This window comes from Salmo salar, chromosome ssa03 (genome assembly GCF_905237065.1).
Source record: "Salmo salar chromosome ssa03, Ssal_v3.1, whole genome shotgun sequence".
Taxonomy (NCBI): domain Eukaryota; kingdom Metazoa; phylum Chordata; class Actinopteri; order Salmoniformes; family Salmonidae; genus Salmo; species Salmo salar.
Genome location: NC_059444.1, coordinates 5,282,215 through 5,305,953, shown reverse-complemented (window position 1 = coordinate 5,305,953; position 23,739 = coordinate 5,282,215). Strand labels below are relative to the sequence as shown.

The window sequence follows — 23,739 nt, the reverse complement described above, 5'->3', positions numbered from 1 at the left end:
TATTACTGACTACTTCCCACATCATAATAATACTGACTACTTACCACATCATAGTATTACTGACTACTTCCCACATCATAATATTACTGACTACTTCCCACATCATAGTTTTACTGACTACTTCCCACATCATAATAATACTGACTACTTCCCACATCATAATGATACTGACTACTTCCCACATCATAGTAATACTGACTACTTCCTACATCATAGTTTTACTGACTACTTCCCACATCATAATAATACTGACTACTTCCCACATCATAATGATACTGACTACTTCCCACATCATAATAATACTGACTACTTCCCACATCATAGTATTACTGACTACTTCCCACATCATAATAATACTGACTACTTCCCACATCATAATAATACTGACTACTTCCCACATCATAATAATACTGACTACTTCCCACATCATAGTATTACTGACTACTTCCCACATCATAGTATTACTGACTACTTCCCACATCATAATAATACTGACTACTTCCCACATCATAATAATACTGACTACTTCCCACATCATAGTATTACTGACTACTTCCCACATCATAATAATACTGACTACTTACCACATCATAATAATACTGACTACTTCCCACATCATAGTATTACTGACTACTTCCCACATCATAGTATTACTGACTACTTCCCACATCATAGTATTACTGACTACTTCCCACATCATAGTATTACTGACTACTTCCCACATCATAGTATTACTGACTACTTCCCACATCATAGTAATACTGACTACTTCCCACATCATAATGATACTGACTACTTCCCACATCATAGTAATACTGACTACTTCCTACATCATAGTTTTACTGACTACTTCCCACATCATAATAATACTGACTACTTCCCACATCATAATGATACTGACTACTTCCCACATCATAATAATACTGACTACTTCCCACATCATAGTATTACTGACTACTTCCCACATCATAATAATACTGACTACTTCCCACATCATAGTAATACTGACTACTTCCCACATCATAATAATACTGACTACTTCCCACATCATAGTATTACTGACTACTTCCCACATCATAGTATTACTGACTACTTCCCACATCATAATAATACTGACTACTTACCACATCATAATAATACTGACTACTTCCCACATCATAGTATTACTGACTACTTCCCACATCATAGTATTACTGACTACTTCCCACATCATAGTATTACTGACTACTTCCCACATCATAGTATTACTGACTACTTCCCACATCATAGTATTACTGACTACTTCCCACATCATAGTAATACTGAGTCACAGAATCAGACCAATCATAACCCAATGTTCTGAGCTTTCTCCTCCTCTCCACATTCACTCATCCTACGACGTCGTTCCAATAGCCAACCTAACATATCACTTAGAATGCATACTTACTACCACTTGAAGCAATGTATTATCAGTGTTTCCCCTATATGAGCATTTAGCAGCGGCGCACCGCCACGAATAAAATCAGATATAAAGAATACATAAAAGATAATTGAGCTATATATTTATACATAAGATCATCTTTGAGATCTATCAATCACCGAAATAAGAAACTAGACAGTCAGGGAGAATCTTTAATTCCCCAAATGTCATGGCATGGCGCCCACATTGATTTTATTATAATGTTTGAGTCACTCAGATAACATTAGAACAAGGCATAATAGCCATGGCAACATGTGTAGAATTACAGGAAATTAGCTTTAAAACAGCAACATTTTGTGTGGATATTGGAACTGAGCCATTGTGTCGCTACCAGAATTCCTATTTTAAGCCATTTTCTCTCTATTCTCATATGACTGCATTGTGGCTAGGGCCAGGAGTTTTTCCTTCTCTATGTTAAGTCACTCATATAATTTTTGACAGGCATTGTGGCTAGGGCCAGGAGTTTTTCCTTCTCTATGTTAAAAGTAAATGTGTTTCCATGCCTGGTGTCACCAAGAGTTTGCCTCAGAGTTCACTCACCATCCTGACCCGTTGTTCCTCTTTATTTTCTGTTTCTCTCTATCTGTCTCTGCCTGCCTGCCTGCGTCTTCTCTGTATCTGTCCAGACGACAGCCAGACGATGGGTGGTGGTGGTGGTGGCGGTAGCTGCAGTGACACCAGTAGTCTGGTCCAGTCTCACGGCCACTCCCTGAGAAAGAGGGAGGGGACAGTAGACGCGCCCTACCAGACAGGCCAGCTCCACCCTGCTATCCGAGTAGCCGACCTGCTGCAGCACATCACACAGATGAAATGTGCGGAGGGATACGGCTTCAAGGAGGAGTATGAGGTGGGTGACGAACTTTCACCTTTTGTCCTCTTTTCAACTTTCACCACATCTCGTTCGAAATCACTGTGACATGTCAACTTTCACCTCCCGCTCATGGAGACCCCCCTCCCTACTTCTCACTGTGGCTTGGTTCCAACTCTTTAAAAATGGATCCATCCTTTCTCCCTTCATTATAGTAGTTAGTGATGTAACTAGATTGAACAGGGGAAAGGTACTGAATGTGTATGTGGGGACACAACTTCACCTTTGACCTTTCGCCTTGAGCTCACTGGGTCGGTTCCATTTCTTCTACCTTGTTCTCTGCTCTCACTCCTACAATTCAGATTCCGTAAATTAAGGAAATTAATTTAAATTCCGATTCAAGAAATGGAGACTACGTCATTGTAAATAGATAGCGCTTTTTAATTCTTGAATTAAATTGAGTTTTAATTTGTCCCCTGTATACGTCCCAAATGGCACACTATTCCCTATATAGTGCACTACGTTTGACCAGAGTACTATGTGGGCCCTGGTCCAATATACTACACTACCTTTAACCAGATCACCCTATTGGCCCTGGTCTAAAGTAGTGCACTATAAAGTGCATAGGGTTCCATTTGGGACACAAACTACGCGCTGTGTGACTCGTTTTGCTGTTTGTCTTTTCCTTATGGTGTTAGACTGCCTCTTCTGCAGTTGTTGTTGTGTGTGTGTGTGTGTGTGTGTGTGTGTGTGTGTGTGTGTGTGTGTGTGTGTGTGTGTGTGTGTGTGTGTGTGTGTGTGTGTGTGTGTGTGTGTGTGTGTGTGTGTGTGTGTGTGTGTGTATTCTGTGTGGAACCACTCACACAGTGAGGAAGCCTTTAGGACTCACATTTAAAAAGTTAGTGATTAAAAACTGTGTGATAAACGGTCTTTTGTTTGGTCAGATTAAAGTTAATTGTGACAAGGTTCTCCCTCTCTTCAGGAGGCTATTGTTACCCAACAGCCTCCAACACTGAGACAGAGACAGACTGCCACTATGTCAGTCTGACACCCTGCCTCTTTCTTTCTGACACCCAAACGACCCTCGTCGAGTCGAGGCAAGAGAAGCGTCATTCTCATTTTCCCTCGTTACGCTAGCAGCTGGCTGGGCCCGGCAGGGACCCAACCTGCCTCACAGACTATCCCTTTAAAACACAAGGATTCAACCTGCCTCACAGACTATCCCTTTAAATAGCCCCTTAAAACACAGGGATTCAACCTGCCTCACAGACTATCCCTTTAAAACACAGGGATTCAACCTGCCTCACAGACTATCCCTTTAAAACACAGGGATTCAACCTGCCTCACAGACTAGCCCCTTAAAACACAGGAATTCAACCTGCCTCACAGACTAGCCCCTTAAAACACATGGATTCAACCTGCCTCAAAGACTATCCCTTTAAAACACAGGGATTCAACCTGCCTCACAGACTATCCCTATAAATAGCCCCTTAAAGCTCAGGGATTCAACCTGCCTCACAGACTATCCCTTTAAAACCTGTTATGGCTAGACGTTCCGCTAGCGGAACCCCTCATCCGGTGAAATGGCAGAGCGCCAAATTCAAATTAAATTACTATAAATATTAAACTTTCATGAAATCACAAGTGCAATGCGTCAAATTAAAGCTTAATTTGTTGTTAATCCAGCCGCCGTGTCAGATTTCAAAAAGGCTTTACGGCGAAAGCAAATAATACGATTATCTGAGGACAGTGCCCCATCATTCAAATGCATAACAAATCATTTTCAACCAGGGAGGTGCGACACAAAAGTCAGAAATAGCGATATTAAAAAATGCCTTACCTTTGATGATCTTTTTCTGTTGGCACTCCAAAAGGTCCCAGTTACATCACAAATGATCCTTTTCTTCGATAATGTCCATCTTTATATCCATAAAAACTCAGTTTAGCAGGCGCGCTTCAGTCAAAAATCCACTCAGTTTCCCTCCGTCAAGATGCATACAAAATGAATCCCAAACGTTACTAATAAACTTTTCCAAACAAAGTCAAACAACGTTTATAATCAAACCTTATGTATCCTGCTTACGCAAATAAACTATAAAATTTAAGACGGAGAATCGTTATTGTCTTTACCGGAGATAAACCAAAAAAACGCGCACTCGTCCACGCGCTTGGAAAGACTACAGCCAAAATGGGAGCCACCTAGAAAAACTACAATTTCTGGCTCATTTTTCCAAAAACCAGCATGAAACTCTTTCTAAAGACTGTTGACATCTAGTGGAAGCCCTAGGAACTGCAATCTGGGAGGACAGGGGCTTATAATTATAGTACTAGCCATTGAAAATAGAGGTTAGCTGAATTTTTTTGGGGGGGGATGGTTTTCCTTGGTGTTTCGCCTGCTATATCAGTTCCGTTATACTCACAGACGTAATTTTAACAGTTTTAGAAACTTTAGAGTGTTTTCTATCCAAACCTATCAGTTATATGTATATCCTAGCTTCTGGGCCTGAGTAACATGCAGTTTACTTTGGGCACGCTTTTCATCCGGATGTGAAAATAGTGCCCCCTAGCCCGAAGAGGTTAAATCCCCTTAAAACTCAGAGATTCAACCTGTCGTCCCCCCCCCTTCCACCCCAGAAGCCCACAGGACAGATGAGAGGAGGGGGAGATAATGAAGCGATTCATTTGTTCTGTTTTGATCATGTACTGTTCCGATATGTATTTGAAGTTATGGAGGCCAGTGCATCCATCTATCTAACTGTTCACTGATACTGTATCTCTCTCCGACCCATGCCTTCTTACGTTAATCTATACGTTTAACTTTGGATCAGATCAATGAGGTAAGATTATTTTTTTGGTTATTTTTGCATTTTTTTTCTAGATATCTACAGCATTTAATTTCTTTATTGTAGAGGTCACAATGATGGAGATGGTGATGATGCCTTGCTGGCTGGTCCGGGCCTCACATGTTGATGGGATTATAGTCTTGCTGGCTGGTCCTGGCCTCACATGTTGATGGGATTATAGTCTTGCTGGCTGGTCCGGACCTCACATGTTGATGGGATTATAGTCTTGCTGGCTGGTCCTGGCCTCACATGTTGGTGGGATTATAGTCTTGCTGGCTGGTCCTGGCCTCACATGTTGATGGGATTATAGTCTTGCTGGCTGGTCCTGGCCTCACGTTGGTGAGATTATAGTCTTGCTGGCTGGTCCTGGCCTCATGTTGGTGAGATTGTAACCTTGCTGGCTGGTCCTAGCCTCACATGTTGGTGGGATTATAACCTTGATGGCTGCTCCTGGCCTCACATGTTGATGGGATTATAGTCTTGCTAGCTGCTCCTGGCCTCACATGTTGGTGGGATTATAGTCTTGCTTGCTGGTCCTGACATCACATGTTGATGGGATTATAGTCTTGCTGGCTGGTCCTGACATCACATGTTGATGGGATTATAGTCTTGCTGGCTGGTCCTGGCCTCACATGTTGATGGGATTATAGTCTTGCTGGCTGGTCCTGGCCTCACATGTTGGTGGGATTATAGTCTTGCTGGCTGGTCCTGGCCTCACGTTGGTGAGATTATAGTCTTGCTGGCTGGTCCTGGCCTCATGTTGGTGAGATTGTAACCTTGCTGGCTGGTCCTGGCCTGACATGTTGGTGGGATTATAACCTCACTGGCTGCTCCTGGCCTCACATGTTGATGGGATTATAGTCTTGCTGGCTGGTCCTGGCCTCACATGTTGATGGGATTATAGTCTTGCTTGCTGGTCCTGACATTACATGTTGATGGGATTATAGTCTTGCTGGCTGGTCCTGACATCACATGTTGATGGGATTATAGTCTTGCTGGCTGGTCCTGACATCACATGTTGATGGGATTATAGTCTTGCTGGCTGGTCCTGACATCACATGTTGATGGGATTATAGTCTTGCTGGCTGGTCCTGGCCTCACGTTGGTGAGATTATAGTCTTGCTGGCTGGTCCTGGCCTCATGTTGGTGAGATTGTAACCTTGCTGGCTGGTCCTGGCCTGACATGTTGGTGGGATTATAACCTCGCTGGCTGCTCCTGGCCTCACATGTTGATGGGATTATAGTCTTGCTGGCTGGTCCTGGCCTCACATGTTGATGGGATTATAGTCTTGCTGGCTGGTCCTGACATCACATGTTGATGGGATTATAGTCTTGCTGGCTGGTCCTGGCCTCACGTTGGTGAGATTATAGTCTTGCTGGCTGGTCCTGGCCTCATGTTGGTGAGATTGTAACCTTGCTGGCTGGTCCTGGCCTGACATGTTGGTGGGATTATAACCTCGCTGGCTGCTCCTGGCCTCACATGTTGATGGGATTATAGTCTTGCTGGCTGGTCCTGGCCTCACATGTTGATGGGATTATAGTCTTGCTGGCTGGTCCTGGCCTCACATGTTGATGGGATTATAGTCTTGCTGGCTGGTCCTGACATCACATGTTGGTTGGATGAAAAGGCTACGTTAGGTCATGTTGTAGCCTTGAGAAATGTGACTATGGAATGTTTTCTTCTTCGTCTCAAGACATTGAGATGTACAGTAGATCAAAATAACATCTAGAAAACTTCATAAAGCGTGTATAATGGTAAATATCAATTTGTTCAACTTTGCAAACTCTACTGTAGCTGACATAGCCAGACATAACCTTGGCCAGGTCGCAGTTGTAAATGAGAACTTGTTCTCAACTGGCCTACCTGGTTAAATAAAGGTGAAATTAAAAAAAATTAAAATATAACTTGATATAACCTGATATAACCTGATATAACCTAACCTGAAACGAAATCAAACACCCTAGCTATATTAAGATACTGTACATCACTTTGGGCTGGTTTCCCAGACACTGATTAAGCCTATTCCAGGACTAAAAAGCTCCCTCAATGGAGAATAAATTAGTCCGAGAGAACTGTAATCTAAATCTGAGTAACCAGCCCTATATGTCAGCTGTTATGTTGCATGTTGACACTAGTCAGTGAATGCTGCTTCCTTAGGAAGTAACGCTTCGTATGCTTTATCAAGTGCTATTTGAAATGAACCCGCGACAGAGTAAGTATTGCATGCCCATGTTGTTCAGCATGTGTAATCAGTCTGTCAGCACTCTTTAGTACAATAAGTTCACTGTAGTAGTTCCCAAGGGTTCTAAGGGAGATTCTTAAGGAGAACCCAGAAGAACTCTATAGAACCATCTTTCTAAGGAGCCTGTTCTCAGCACTGTGACCAAAGACTAACTTATAATCACTAAATGATTCATTCATACCAGGGGAACTCACTAAATGATTCATTCATACCAGGGGAACTCACTAAATGATTCATTCATACCAGGGGAACTCACTAAATGATTCATTCATACCAGGGGAACTCACTAAATGATTCATTCATACCAGGGGAACTCACTAAATGATTCATTCATACCAGGGGAACTCACTAAATGATTCATTCATACCAGGGGAACTCACTAAATGATTCATTCATACCAGGGGAACTCAAATGATTCTCTCTCCTCTTTCTTCTTTCTTAGTGCTGTCTGTGTATCCCCAGTAACCATGTTACTGTTCTGTAGTCTCTGTACTGTCTGTGTATCCCCAGTAACCATGCTACTGTTCTGTTGTCTCTGTACTGTCTGTGTATCCCCAGTAACCATGCTACTGTTCTGTTGTCTCTGTACTGTCTGTGTATCCCCAGTAACCATGTTACTGTTCTGTAGTCTCTGTACTGTCTGTGTATCCCCAGTAACCATGCTACTGTTCTGTTGTCTCTGTACTGTCTGTGTATCCCCAGTAACCATGTTACTGTTCTGTAGTCTCTGTACTGTCTGTGTATCCCCAGTAACCATGCTGCTGTTCTGTAGTCTCTGTACTGTCTGTGTATCCCCAGTAACCATGCTACTGTTCTGTAGTCTCTGTACTGTCTGTGTATCCCCAGTAACCATGCTACTGTTCTGTAGTCTCTGTACTGTCTGTGTCTCCCCAGTAACCATGCTACTGTTCTGTAGTCTCTGTACTGTCTGTGTATCCCCAGTAACCATGTTACTGTTCTGTAGTCTCTGTACTGTACTGTCTGTGTATCCCCAGTAACCATGTTACTGTTCTGTAGTCTCTGTACTGTCTGTGTATCCCCAGTAACCATGTTACTGTTCTGTAGTCTCTGTACTGTCTGTGTATCCCCAGTAACCATGCTACTGTTCTGTAGTCTCTGTACTGTACTGTCTGTGTATCCCCAGTAACCATGCTACTGTTCTGTAGTCTCTGTACTGTCTGTGTATCCCCAGTAACCATGCTACTGTTCTGTTGTCTCTGTACTGTCTGTGTATCCCCAGTAACCATGCTACTGTTCTGTAGTCTCTGTACTGTCTGTGTATCCCCAGTAACCATGCTGCTGTTCTGTAGTCTCTGTACTGTCTGTGTATCCCCGGTAACCATGCTACTGTTCTGTAGTCTCTGTACTGTCTGTGTATCCCCAGTAACCATGTTACTGTTCTGTAGTCTCTGTACTGTCTGTGTATCCCCAGTAACCATGCTACTGTTCTATAGTCTCTGTACTGTACTGTCTGTGTATCCCCAGTAACCATGCTACTGTTCTGTGGTCTCTGTACTGTCTGTGTATCCCCAGTAACCATGCTACTGTTCTGTTGTCTCTGTACTGTCTGTGTATCCCCAGTAACCATGCTACTGTTCTGTTGTCTCTGTACTGTCTGTGTCCCCCAGTAACCATGCTGCTGTTCTGTAGTCTCTGTACTGTCTGTGTATCCCCAGTAACCATGCTACTGTTCTATAGTCTCTGTACTGTACTGTCTGTGTATCCTCAGTAACCATGCTACTGTTCTGTAGTCTCTGTACTGTCTGTGTATCCCCAGTAACCATGCTACTGTTCTGTAGTCTCTGTACTGTCTGTGTATCCCCAGTAACCATGCTACTGTTCTGTTGTCTCTGTACTGTCTGTGTATCCCCGGTAACCATGCTACTGTTCTGTAGTCTCTGTACTGTTTGTGTATCCCCAGTAACCATGTTACTGTTCTGTAGTCTCTGTACTGTCTGTGTATCCCCAGTAACCATGCTACTGTTCTATAGTCTCTGTACTGTACTGTCTGTGTATCCCCAGTAACCATGCTACTGTTCTGTAGTCTCTGTACTGTCTGTGTATCCCCAGTAACCATGCTACTGTTCTGTTGTCTCTGTACTGTCTGTGTATCCCCAGTAACCATGCTGCTGTTCTGTAGTCTCTGTACTGTCTGTGTATCCCCAGTAACCATGCTACTGTTCTGTAGTCTCTGTACTGTCTGTGTATCCCCAGTAACCATGCTACTGTTCTGTTGTCTCTGTACTGTCTGTGTATCCCCGGTAACCATGCTACTGTTCTGTAGTCTCTGTACTGTTTGTGTATCCCCAGTAACCATGTTACTGTTCTGTAGTCTCTGTACTGTCTGTGTATCCCCAGTAACCATGCTACTGTTCTGTAGTCTCTGTACTGTCTGTGTATCCCCAGTAACCATGCTACTGTTCTGTAGTCTCTGTACTGTCTGTGTATCCCCAGTAACCATGCTACTGTTCTGTTGTCTCTGTACTGTCTGTGTATCCCCAGTAACCATGCTGCTGTTCTGTAGTCTCTGTACTGTCTGTGTATCCCCAGTAACCATGCTACTGTTCTGTAGTCTCTGTACTGTCTGTGTATCCCCAGTAACCACGCTACTGTTCTGTAGTCTCTGTACTGTCTGTGTATCCCCAGTAACCATGTTACTGTTCTGTAGTCTCTGTACTGTCTGTGTATCCCCAGTAACCATGTTACTGTTCTGTAGTCTCTGTACTGTCTGTGTATCCCCAGTAACCATGCTGCTGGTCCGTAGCCTCTGTACTGTCTGTGTATCCCCAGTAACCATGCTACTGTTCTAGAGGCTCTGTACTGTCTGTGTATCCCCAGTAACCATGCTGCTGTTCCGTAGTCTCTGTACTGTCTGTGTATCCCCAGTAACCATGCTGCTGTTCTGTAGTCTCTGTACTGTCTGTGTATCCCCAGTAACCATGCTGCTGTTCCGTAGTCTCTGTACTGTCTGTGTATCCCCAGTAACCATGCAACTGTTCTTTGGCCTCCACATCATTACTGTGTGTTTAAGGTGGTGGTATTCACACACACTTGCATCCCAAATGGAACCATATTTCCTTTTTAGTGCACTTCCTTTTGACCAGGGCCCATAGGGGTAGTAGTGCACTACTTTTGACCAGGGCCCATAGGGGTAGTAGTGCACTTCCTTTTGACCAGGGCCCATAGGGTTAACTATATAGTGTGCCATTTGGGAGTCATCCACTGCTGTGATTACTGACACAGACAGATGAGGACTAAGCTGGGGAGGGGATATTGTAAATAGTCTTGCAATTAAACCATTTAATATAACTGCAGTGGTACATAATCTCACAGACCCTACCGATGACGAGGAGAGAGACAACTACAATAGCAGCGGAAACACTGACTTTATTTTTGAGGTTTGAGTTTCCTGTTCATTCTACTGTTGGTGCTGTTTCTGAGCACTCTGTCTGCCCTCCATAGTCTCTCTTCATCTCTCTTGCTCTATCAATATTGACTACCCTGTTCTTGTCATATTGGGTATTGTCAAATAGAAAGAAGAGATTGAAGAAAGATTGTCTGAGAGAGATAGAGCGGGAGGGAGGGAGAGAGAGGGGGAGCGAGAGAGGGGGAGAAGGTTTGGACAGAGACAGAAAGAGAGAGAGACAGAGAGGGAGGGAGAGAGAGGGGGAGCGAGAGAGGGGGAGAAGGTTAGGACAGAGACAGAAAGAGAGAAAGACAGAGAGAGGGGGAGCGAGAGGGGGAGAAGGTTAGGACAGAGACAGAAAGAGAGAGAAACAGAGAGGGAGGGAGAGAATGAGAGTTCATTTCGTTGGTTCATTATAACTAACTATTATGAAGTTGCCATGTAACAAAGACAAGCAGTTGTCTTGGCCATGATTTGTCTTGTTAGAGCTCTTTATATATATTATTATATATTATATGGTGCTATATTGATGTTAAACCCTGTAGACTTCAGAGTGAAAATGTCTGTGCCCAAAATGGCAGCCTATTCCTTATAAAGGGCACTACTTGAGACCAGAGCCAAAAGAAGTGTCTGTGAACTTTGTCTGTGAACTGATGTGTCTTGTTACATAGCTTCATACGGTTATGAAACACTGTATCCTTCAGAAAGACAGTGACAGACAGCGAGGATGACATTGGGCTGCTTTCATCACGTTCTCTCTCTCCCCTCCTGTCCCAAGATGCACTGCTGTGAGGAAATCTCCCTCCAAATCCATTTAGAGGACACATATCCATCTCAGCTTGTCTGGCTCCATAAAGACAGGGACATATTTCTGTCTGGCTCGATAAAGACAGGGACATTATTCTGTCTGGCTCCATAAAGACAGGGACATTATTCTGTCTGGCTCGATAAAGACAGGGACATTATTCTGTCTGGCTCCATAAAGACAGGGACATTATTCTGTCTGGCTCGATAAAGACAGGGACATATTTCTGTCTGGCTCCATAAAGACAGGGACATTATTCTGTCTGGCTCGATAAAGACAGGGACATTATTCTGTCTGGCTCCATAAATACAGGGACATTATTCTGTCTGGCTCCATAAATACAGGGACATTATTCTGTCTGGCTCCATCAAGACAGGGACATTATTCTGTCTGGCTCGATAAAGACAGGGACATTATTCTGTCTGGCTCGATAAAGACAGGGACATATTTCTGTCTGGCTCCATAAAGACAGGGACATATTTCTGTCTGGCTCCATAAAGACAGGGACATATTTCTGTCTGGCTCCATGAAGACAGGGACATATTTCTGTCTGGCTCCATGAAGACAGGGACATTATTCTGTCTGGCTCCATAAAGACAGGGACATATTTCTGTCTGGCTCCATGAAGACAGGGACATATTTCTGTCTGGCTCCATGAAGACAGGGACATTATTCTGTCTGGCTCCATAAAGACAGGGACATATTTCTGTCTGGCTCCATAAAGACAGGGACATTATTCTGTCTGGCTCCATAAAGACAGGGACATTATTCTGTCTGGCTCCATAAAGACAGGGACATATTTCTGTCTGGCTCCATAAAGACAGGGACATATTTCTGTCTGGCTCCATAAAGACAGGGACATTATTCTGTCTGGCTCCATAAAGACAGGGACATTATTCTGTCTGGCTCCATGAAGACAGGGACATTATTCTGTCTGGCTCCATGAAGACAGGGACATATTTTACTGTCACAACCCTATTCCCTATATTATGCACTAGGACCCTTAAAGGAAAGGTTTCCATCTCACTGTGCTGCCTGTCTCTCTTAAAGGAAAGGCTTCCATTTCACTGTGCTGCCTGTCTCTCTTAAAGGAAAGGTTTCCGTCTCACTGTGCTGCCTGTCTCTCTTAAAGGAAAGGTTTCCATCTCACTGTGCTGCCTGTCTCTCTTAAAGGAAAGGTTTCCATCTCACTGTGCTGCCTGTCTCTCTTAAAGGAAAGGTTTCCAATTCACTGTGCTGCCTGTCTCTCTTAAAGGAAAGGTTTCCATTTCACTGTGCTGCCTGTCTCTCTTAAAGGAAAGGCTTCTATCTTTTAGACAAACGGTCCCGGTCAGTCGGCCCGCATGGAGATAGATGGAGGCGTCTGAGACTCAGCAACATCCATGATTGATCAAGACTCTCAAGCCCGGTTTTATTCTCTAGCTAACAAAGTGTCTCTGGCTTTAAAATACATGAAGGGAAATAGAAGGAAAGCTTTCCCCTCTTAGAAGCCTGGATATTAATTATTCATTGTGAGCATTATTCTGAATTGCCCTTCCGGAGTTCCTGTAGTCTATATTTAACTGCTGTTACGTGGCTGAGTTCAGAGTTCCTGTAGTCTATATTTAACTGCTGTTACATGGCTGAGTTCAGAGTTCCTGGAGTCTATATTTAACTGCTGTTACGTGGCTGAGTTCAGAGTTCCTGGAGTCTATATTTAACTGCTGTTACATGGCTGAGTTCAGAGTTCCTGGAGTCTATATTTAACTGCTGTTACGTGGCTGAGTTCAGAGTTCCTGGAGTCTATATTTAACTGCTGTTACGTGGCTGAGTTCAGAGTTCCTGGAGTCTATATTTAACTGCTGTTACGTGGCTGAGTTCAGAGTTCCTGGAGTCTATATTTAACTGCTGTTACGTGGCTGAGTTCAGAGTTCCTGGAGTCTATATTTAACTGCTGTTACATGGCTGAGTTCAGAGTTCCTGGAGTCTATATTTAACTGCTGTTACATGGCTGAGTTCAGAGTTCCTGGAGTCTATATTTAACTGCTGTTACGTGGCTGAGTTCAGAGTTCCTGGAGTCTATATTTAACTGCTGTTACATGGCTGAGTTCAGAGTTCCTGGAGTCTATATTTAACTGCTGTTACGTGGCTGAGTTCAGAGTTCCTGTAGTCTATATTTAACTGCTGTTACGTGGCTGAGTTCGGAGTTCCTGGAGTCTATATTTAACTGCTGTTACGTGGCTGAGTTCAGAGTTCCTGGAGTCTATATTTAACTGCTGTTACGTGGCTGAGTTCAGAGTTCCTGGAGTCTATATTTAACTGCTGTTACGTGGCTGAGTTCAGAGTTCCTGGAGTCTATATTTAACTGCTGTCACGTGGCTGAGTTCAGAGTTCCTGTAGTCTGTATTTAACTGCTGTTACGTGGCTGAGTTCAGAGTTCCTGGAGTCTATATTTAACTGCTGTTACGTGGCTGAGTTCAGAGTTCCTGGAGTCTATATTTAACTGCTGTTACGTGGCTGAGTTCGGGGTTGAAATGGAAATGTATTGGGGGTGTACGTTTTGGATACGCTGAGTTGATTGCTTAAAAAAATGAACAGTAACATGTTTGTCTACTGCCTTGGAGCCAACACACACACACACACACACACACACGCACACACACACACACACACGCACACACACACACACACACACACACACACACACACACACACACCAAACCCATGTGAACTGCAGTTTGCAGTGAGGCTGGTGTGTTTTTATAATTTGTCTTAATTGTGCCTGGTATAGGATCCGTTTGGAGATATCCCCACAGAGAGACAGAGAGAGAGATCCATATTTCATAAGCCAGTCATCTGAGTGCTGTGGATCTGAAGATGAGGCTTTATTCTCCCTGAACTGAATGACTGAGTCCTTCAGACAGACAGACAGGCTGAGGGGTAGACAGACGGACAGACGGATGGATAGACGGAGAGAGAGGGAGGTGGGCAGATAGACAGACTGACTGACTGACAGAAAAATAGACATGTCTTTCAGACAGACGGACAGACAGACGGGCAGACAGGCTGAGGGGTAGACAGACAGACATGGGGCTCTTGTTTTTGGCTGCTGTGGTAGAGTGACGCTGGGGGAGCTATTTGAGCGTGACACACCCTGTGTGACATCCTAATGGGCTCTCTGTTTGACATGAATCCCCAGGAACCTTTCTCTTCCCGTTACCTTCTAATGTCTATATAATGATGTGGATACAACCCCTCTCAGAATTCTGGAACCTTTCTCTCTTTCTCTCTTTCTCTCTTCCATCTCCCTCCCTCTCCCTCTCTCTCTCTCTCTCTCGCTCTCTCTACCTCTCTCTTCCATCTCCCTCCCTCTCCCTCTCTCTCTCTCTCGCTCTCTCTACCTCTCTCTCCCTCTTCCCTCTCCCACTCCCTCTCTCTCTCTCTCTCTCGCTCTCTCTACCTCTCTCTCCCTCTTCCCTCTCCCTCCCTCTCTCTCTCGCACGCTCTCTACCTCTCTCTCCCTCTTCCCTCTCCCTCCCTCTCTCTCTCGCGCTCTCTACCTCTCTCTCCCTCTTCCCTCTCCCTCCCTCTCTCTCTCGCGCTCTCTACCTCTATCTCCCTCTTCCCTTTCCCTCCCTCGCTCTCTCGCGCTCTCTCTATCTCTCTCTCTCTCCACCTCTCTCTCCCTCTTCCCTCTCCCTCTCGTCACTCTCCCTCTCTCCTCTCTCTTCACTCTCCCTCTCTCTCTCTCCCTCTCTGTCTCTTCTCTCTCCCTCTCTCTCCTTTCTGTCTTGCTCTTTACCTTTTTTCTGTCTTTCCAAAATGTCCATTTTTTAGATGCTGACAGAGAATATTTTGTTCTTTAACTTGGTATTATCATTTAAAGGCTTGACACTTGACATCACGTCTCATGTCCTCTTCCCTCTGTTCTTCTCCTCCCTCTCTTTGTCTCCCTCTTTTCTGTCCCTCTCTTCAGAGCTTCTTTGAGGGACAGTCAGCTCCGTGGGACTCCGCGAAGAAAGATGAGAACCGGATGAAGAACCGATATGGGAATATTATTGCATGTGTGTATAAAGCATTATCTGATCAGTATGAATCTATATTATAGACTTGTCTCTCTATATCCTCTCTGATCAATATGAATCTATATTATAGACTGGTCTCTCTATCTCCTCTCTGATCAATATGAATCTATATTATAGACTGGTCTCTCTATCTCCTCTCTGATCAATATGAATCTATATTATAGACTGGTCTCTCTATATCCTCTCTGATCAATATGAATCTATATTATAGACTGGTCTCTCTATATCCTCACTGATCAATATGAATCTATATTATAGACTGGTCTCTCTATCTCCTCTCTGATCAATATGGATCTATATTATATTATATTAGAGTGTCCAATCAAAAATGCATCTTTTGACCAATGGGTAAAATAATAAGTTAATTTTGTAGATACTAATCTAAGAAAACCAATGGTCCATACCTCATGTGTCTCTATGATAATCCGTTATTGGAGGCCAGAGAATAAAACATTTTAATAATCTGGAATATAGCATCAGACCGTTGAACCAGTCATCATTCTTCTAGAGTCCACAGGACATACATCAATATAGAGGTCAGATTTTGAGACACGACCGTGTAGTATTTTTATATTTTAGTACTGCTTAAACTTAATTTTATATATACTGCTCAAAAAAATAAAGGGAACACTTAAACAACACAATGTAACTCCAAGTCAATCACACTTCTGTGAAATCAAACTGTCCACTTAGGAAGCAACACTGATTGACAATACATTTCACATGCTGTTGTGCAAATGGAACAGACAACAGGTGGAAATTATAGGCAATTAGCAAGACACCCCCAATAAAGGAGTGGTTCTGCAGGTGGGGACCACAGACCACTTCTCAGTTCCTTTGCTTCCTGGCTGATGTTTTGGTCACTTTTGAATGCTGGCGGTGCTTTCACTCTAGTGGTAGCATGAGACGGAGTCTACAACCCACACAAGTGGCTCAGGTAGTGCAGCTCATCCAGGATGGCACATCAATGCGAGCTGTGGCAAGAAGGTTTGCTGTGTCTGTCAGCGTAGTGTCCAGAGCATGGAGGCGCTACCAGGAGACAGGTCAGTACATCAGGAGATGTGGAGGAGGCCGTAGGAGGGCAACAACCCAGCAGCAGGACCGCTACCTCCGCCTTTGTGCAAGGATGAGCAGGAGAAGCACTGCCAGAGCCCTGCAAAATGACCTCCAGCAGGCCACAAATTTGCATGTGTCTGCTCAAACGGTCAGAAACAGACTCCATGAAGGTGGTATGAGGGCCCGACGTCCACAGCTGGGGGTTGTGCTTACAGCCCAACACCGTGCAGGACGTTTGGCATTTGCCAGAGAACACCAAGATTGGCAAATTTGCCACTGGCGCCCTGTGCTCTTCACAGATGAAAGCAGGTTCACACTGAGCACATGTGACAGACGTGACAGAGTCTGGAGACGCCGTGGAGAACGTTCTGCTGCCTGCAACATCATCCAGCATGACCGGTTTGGCAGTGGGTCAGTCATGGTGTGGGGTGGCATTTCTTTGGGGGGCCGCACAGCCCTCCATGTGCTCGCCAGAGGTAGCCTGACTGCCATTAGGTACCGAGATGAGATCCTCAGACCCCTTGTGAGACCATATGCTGGTGCGGTTGGCCCTGGGTTCCTCCTAATGCAAGACAATGCTAGACCTCATGTGGCTGGAGTGTGTCAGCAGTTCCTGCAAGAGGAAGGCATTGATGCTATGGACTGGCCCGCCCGTTCCCCAGACCTGAATCCAATTGAGCACATCTGGGACATCATGTCTCGCTCCATCCACCAACGCCACGTTGCACCACAGACTGTCCAGGAGTTGGCGGATGCTTTAGTCCAGGTCTGGGAGGAGATCCCTCAAGAGACCATCCGCCACCTCATCAGGAGCATGCCCAGGCATTGTATGGAGGTCATACAGGCACGTGGAGTCCACTACTGAGCCTCATTTTGACTTGTTTTAAGGACATTACATCAAAGTTGGATGAGCCTGTAGTGTGGTTTTCCACTTTAATTTTGAGTGTGACTCCAAATCCAGACCTCCATGGGTTGATAAATTGGATTTCCATTGATTATTTTTGTGTGATTTTGTTGTCAGCACATTCAACTATGTAAAGAAAAAAGTATTTAATAAGATTATTTCTTTCATTCAGATCTAGGATGTGTTGTTTAAGTGTTCCCTTTATTTTTTTGAGCAGTGTATATATATATATATATGCTTTTCATATTAATGGGAAATTCAAGGTTTTTTTCCAGAAGATTTCTAACCAAAAACAAGCGTCTGTCTGAAATATCAACGGACTGAACTTTATATTATATATAACTTTAACTTTAACACGTTATTTAGCTCCTCTTTCAAGTTTTTATTTAGTATTTTTTTAATTTTTTTGCGACCCAGCCCGAAACAACTTTTTCAGAAGTAAAATCCTTTAAAACGTTGCTTACTAGAAAGCGGCAACGCTCTGTCAACAGAGCTTGGTGCTTATTATGGGAGTTTGTATTAGGTTATCCAATGTGACCCGCTGTATATAATGTTAATTATACGTTAGAGGAAAAACCGAAACTGTACGTTCAGAACCTGAAGACTCGTACTTGTCTTGGGTAAAAAAAATAATTTTTTTATTAAAATAAGCAAGTGAAATTTCATCACCAAAGCGCGTTCACCTCACCCTGGGTTTGAGTTATTACGTGAGTCTTTCTCATTGGATTGTCTGGTCTAAGACTTTGGCTCTGCTGCTGTCTATATCAGCTGTACAAAGCTCTAGTGTAATCAAACTGAATTCATTTCACTACTGGTTATCAAACTGAATTCATTTCACTACTGGTTATCAAACTGAATTCATTTGACTGCTGGTTATCAAACTGAATTAATTTGACTACTGGAATGGTCATCATTGGGTAGTGGCTGACTCAGAAATACTGGATATACTGTATGGGTTAAAAGTATCATTATTATTATTCGTGTCTAAAACAGTCTTGAAGATATCAATGCTTTTTTATTTTGATAAAGTGGTGTATGCCCAGTGTTTTTATTTGAGCATAGCTTCATGTCTTCATTGGTGACCTCCTTAGTAAGCCTACTGTTGCACTACGATGCCAGTCTGCATATGTTTCCCCTCTCATTCGCTCTCCTCCCACTCCTTTCTCTTCCTACCTTTCTCTCCCACTCCTCCACCCTCTCCTTTCTCTTCCTACCTATCTCCCTCTCCTTCTCCTCCACCCTCTCCTTTCTCTTCCTACCTCTCTCTCTCTTCATCCTCCCTCTCCTGTCTCCTCCCTCTCCTTTCTCTTCCTACCTCTCTCCCTCTCCTTCTCCTCCTCCCACTCCTTTCTCTTCCTACCTCTCTCCCACTCCTCCTCCCACCCTCTCTCCTCCTCTCCTCCCTCTCCTCCTCCTCCCTCTCCTTTCTCTTCCTACCTCTCTCCCTCTCCTTCTCCTCCTCCCACTCCTTTCTCTTCCTACCTCTCTCCCACTCCTCCTCCCACCCTCTCTCCTCCTCTCCTCCCTCTCCTCCTCCTCCCTCTCCTTTCTCTTCCTACCTCTCTCCCTCTCCTTCTCCTCCTCCCACTCCTTTCTCTTCCTACCTCTCTCCCACTCCTCCTCCCACCCTCTCTCCTCCTCTCCTCCCTCTCCTCCTCCTCCCTCTCCTTTCTCTTCCTACCTCTCTCCCACTTCTCCTCCCTCTCCTTTATCTTCCTACCTATCTCCCTCTCCCTCTCTCTCTCCTCCCTGTCCTCTCTCCTCCCTCTCTTGTCTCCTCCCTCTCCTTTATCTTCCTACCTATCTCCCTCTCCCTCTCCTCCTCCTCTCTCTCCCCCTCCTCCCTCTCCTGTCTCCTCCCTCTCCTGTCTCCTCCCTCTCCTGTCTCCTCCCTCTCCTGTCTCCTCCCTCTCATTTCTCTTCCTACCCCTCTCTCCCACTTATCCTCCCTCTCCCTCTCCTCCTCCTCCTCCCTCTCCTGTCTCCTCCCTCTCCTTTCTCTTCCTACCTTTCTCTCTCCTCCTCCTCCCTCTCCTCCTCCTCCCTCTCCTTTCTCTTCCTACCTTTCTCTCTCCTCCTCCTCCCTCTCCTCCTCCTCCCTCTCCTTTCTCTTCCTACCTTTCTCTCTCCTCCTCCTCCCTCTCCTGTCTCCTCCCTCCCCTTTCTCTTCCTACCCCTCTCTCCTCCCTCTCCTCCCTCTCCTCCTCCTCCCTCTCCTTTCTCTCCCACTTATCCTCCCTCTCCCTCTCCTCCTCCTCCCTCTCCTGTCTCCTCCCTCTCCTTTCTCTTCCTACCTTTCTCTCTCCTCCTCCTCCCTCTCCTCCTCCTCCCTCTCCTTTCTCTTCCTACCTTTCTCTCTCCTCCTCCTCCCTCTCCTCCTCCTCCCTCTCCTTTCTCTTCCTACCTTTCTCTCTCCTCCTCCTCCCTCTCCTTCCTCTCCCGTCTCCTCCCTCTCCTTTCTCTTCCTACCTTTCTCTCTCCTCCTCCTCCCTCTCCTTCCTCTCTCTCTGTCTGTGTCCCTCCCTCCTTGATTAACGTGGTTCATTCTGAACAGGTTCCTCTCCTCCTCTCTTCCAGATGATCACTCCCGAGTCAGACTCCAGCCCCTGGAGGGAGAGCAGAACTCCGATTACATTAATGCAAATTACGTTGATGTAAGTACACACACCAGCCAGCTACACACACACATACACACATACACACACACACACACAGCTAGCTACATGGACGCAAAGGTCATTGCGCTCATTCGCTGCCTTGGTCCCTGTCGAAGGGAGAAGGTGGCTGGCACGGGAGTCGTGAGGGGCCAGACACACACAGACAGACACACACACACTCACACACACACACACACACACACACACACACACACACACACACACACACACACACACACACACACACACACACACACACACACACACACACACACACAGACAGACAGAACCACACACACACACACACACACACACACACACACACACACACACACACACACACACACACACACACACACACACACACACACACACACACACACACACACACACAGACATTGGCCCTTATTTAAACTCGTATGTCTTCCTTATTTAAATAAGAGATGGACTGAATAAGAGATGGACTGAATAAGAGATGGACTGAATAAGAGATGGACTGAACCCCACCCCCCCTCCGTCTCTCCCCTCCCTCTCTCTACCCCCCTCCCTCTCTCTACCCCACCCCCCCTCCCTCTCTCTACCCTGCCCCCCTCCGTCTCTCCCCTCCCTCTCTCTACCCCCCCTCTCCGTCTCTCCCCTCCCTCTCTCTACCCCGCCCCCCCTCTGTCTCTCCCCTCTCTGCCCTTTAATGTGGTCATTTGTAATCTGTTGTTACGCTTTCAGACGTACATTCATAATCTACGTCTGAAACATTTCCAAGCGTAAATTGATAATGCAAGGTGGGCAAGCAGCAAATGCAGTGTTTTAAATGATTTCCCTCTCCAAGCACCGTTCACTTTAAGGCCATCATGAGGACCCAGCAAACCAAACCTTCCCAGAACATTGTTAGGTTGAAGAAAATGTTCTCATAACACAAAAAAAATACTTGTCCGGGCGGCGTTCGGCGTCACCGGTCTTCTAGCCATCGTCGATCCACTTTTCATTTTCCATTTGTTTTGTCTTGTTTTTCCTACACACCTGGTTTCCATTTCCCTCATTATTTGTTGTGTATTTAACCCTCAGTTACCCCCCATGTCTTTGTGTGTGATTGTTTGTTGTAAGTGCTGGTGTACTTGTTTACTGGTGCGGGTCGGGTTTTTTCTGCCCATATTCTGTTGTATTTTTATGCCGTTGGTTTTTGGATTAAACTGCTCCTGCTACTACCTAGTCCTGCTCTCCTGCGTCTGATTTTCCCTGACACCAGTTACTACACCCCTTTACACCATCTGTTATCTAATGGTTCCCAGAATGTTTCATTAGGTTTATGGAACAGTCTGGTGGGAACATCGTCAGGACATCACAATATATATGTCCCCAAAACACAAAAACGGTCCAGTTGTGTGGATGATTATATAATGTTTCTTTTAGGGTGCAAAAAAAAACATTCACCCGATGTTAAAAAAACCCACAACATGTTTTTATGTTCGATGGGCGTTGAGGCCAGGGCTCTGGTGCAGGCCAGTCAAAAACTTCTACACCGATCTAGACAAACCATTTCTGTATGGACCTCGCTTTGTGCACGGGGGCATTGTCATGCTGAAACAGGAAAGGGCCTTCCCCAAACTGTTGCCACATATTTGGAGGCACAGAATCTTCTAGAATGTCATTGTATGCTGTAGCATTAAGATTTCCCTTCACTGGAACTAAGGGGCCCGAACCATGAAAAACAGCCCCAGACCATTATTCCTCCTCCACCAAACTTTACAGTGTGCACTATGCATCCATTGGCGGCGAGCTTTACACCACTCCAGCCGACGCTTGGTATTGCGCATGGTGATCTTAGGCTTGTGTGCGGCTGCTCGGCCATGGAAACCCATTTCATGAAGCTCCCGAAAGAACAGTTCTTGTGCTGAAGTTCAGCAGAGGCAGTTTGGAATTCGATAGTTAGTGTTGCCACCGAGGACAGATGATTTTTACGCGCTACGTGCTCCAGCACTCGACGGTCCCGTTCTCTGAGCTTGTGTGGCTTTACCACTTCGCGGCTGAGCCGTTGTTGCTCCTAGATGTTTCCACTTAACAATAACAGCACTTACAGTTGACCGGGGCAGCTCTAACAGGGCAGACATTTTGACTAACTGACTTGTTTGAAAGGCGGCATCCTATGACGGTGCCATGTTGAAACTCACTGAGCTCTTCAGCAAGGCCATTCTACTGACAATGTTTGTCTATGGAGATCGCATGGCTGTGTGCTCGATTTTATAGACCTTATACACTGTTATCCAGAGCCACTACAGTAGTGAGTCATTTAGCAGACTCTCTTATCCAGAGCCACTACAGTAGTGAGTCATTTAGCAGACTCTCTTATCCAGAGCCACTACAGTAGTGAGTCATTTAGCAGACTCTCTGATCCAGAGCCACTACAGTAGTGAGTCATTTAGCAGACTCTCTGATCCCGAGCCACTACAGTTGTGAGTCATTTAGCAGACTCTCTGATCCAGAGCCACTACAGTAGTGAGTCATTTAGCAGACTCTCTGATCCAGAGCTACTACAGTAGTGAGTCATTTAACAGACTCTCTGATCCAGAGCCACTACAGTAGTGAGTCATTTAGCAGACTCTCTGATCCAGAGCTACTACAGTAGTGAGTCATTTAACAGACTCTCTGATCCAGAGCCACTACAGTAGTGAGTCATTTAGCAGACTCTCTGATCCAGAGCCACTACAGTAGTGAGTCATTTAGCAGACTCTCTGATCCAGAGCCACTACAGTAGTGAGTCATTTAGCAGACTCTCTGATCCAGAGCCACTACAGTAGTGAGTCATTTAGCAGACTCTCTGATCCAGAGCCACTACAGTAGTGAGTCATTTAGCAGACTCTCTGATCCAGAGCCACTACAGTAGTGAGTCATTTAGCAGACTCTCTGATCCAGAGCTACTACAGTAGTGAGTCATTTAGCAGACTCTCTGATCCAGAGCCACTACAGTAGTGAGTCATTTAGCAGACTCTCTGATCCAGAGCCACTACAGTAGTGAGTCATTTAGCAGACTCTCTGATCCAGAGCCACTACAGTAGTGAGTCATTTAGCAGACTCTCTGATCCAGAGCCACTACAGTAGTGAGTCATTTAGCAGACTCTCTGATCCAGAGCCACTACAGTAGTGAGTCATTTAGCAGACTCTCTGATCCAGAGACACTACAGTAGTGAGTCATTTAGCCGACTCTCTGATCCAGAGCCACTACAGTAGTGAGTCATTTAGCAGACTCTCTGATCCAGAGCCACTACAGTAGTGAGTCATTTAGCAGACTCTCTGATCCAGAGCCACTACAGTAGTGAGTCATTTAGCAGACTCTCTGATCCAGAGCTACTACAGTAGTGAGTCATTTAGCAGACTCTCTGATCCAGAGCCACTACAGTAGTGAGTCATTTAGCAGACTACCAACTGAGCCACACAGGACTAGAACTTAATTGGAATCTTTCTGGGAATGTGTGTGTGTGTGTGTGTGTGTGTGTGTGTGT

At 45.0% G+C, this 23,739-nt stretch overlaps 1 protein-coding gene across 3 annotated transcripts in view; it reads left to right on the top strand.

The window, feature by feature from the left end:
* The window catches only part of LOC106596771 (receptor-type tyrosine-protein phosphatase mu), a 548,750-nt gene that overhangs the window by 398,572 nt on the left and 126,439 nt on the right, over positions 1-23,739 (top strand). For all 3 annotated transcript variants that reach the window (XM_045714448.1, XM_045714447.1, XM_045714446.1), the window contains 3 exons: positions 2,086-2,306; positions 15,520-15,607; positions 20,166-20,242. In XM_045714448.1, coding sequence (XP_045570404.1) covers positions 2,086-2,306; positions 15,520-15,607; positions 20,166-20,242 — 386 coding nt within the window. The remainder of the gene's footprint in view (positions 1-2,085; positions 2,307-15,519; positions 15,608-20,165; positions 20,243-23,739) is intronic.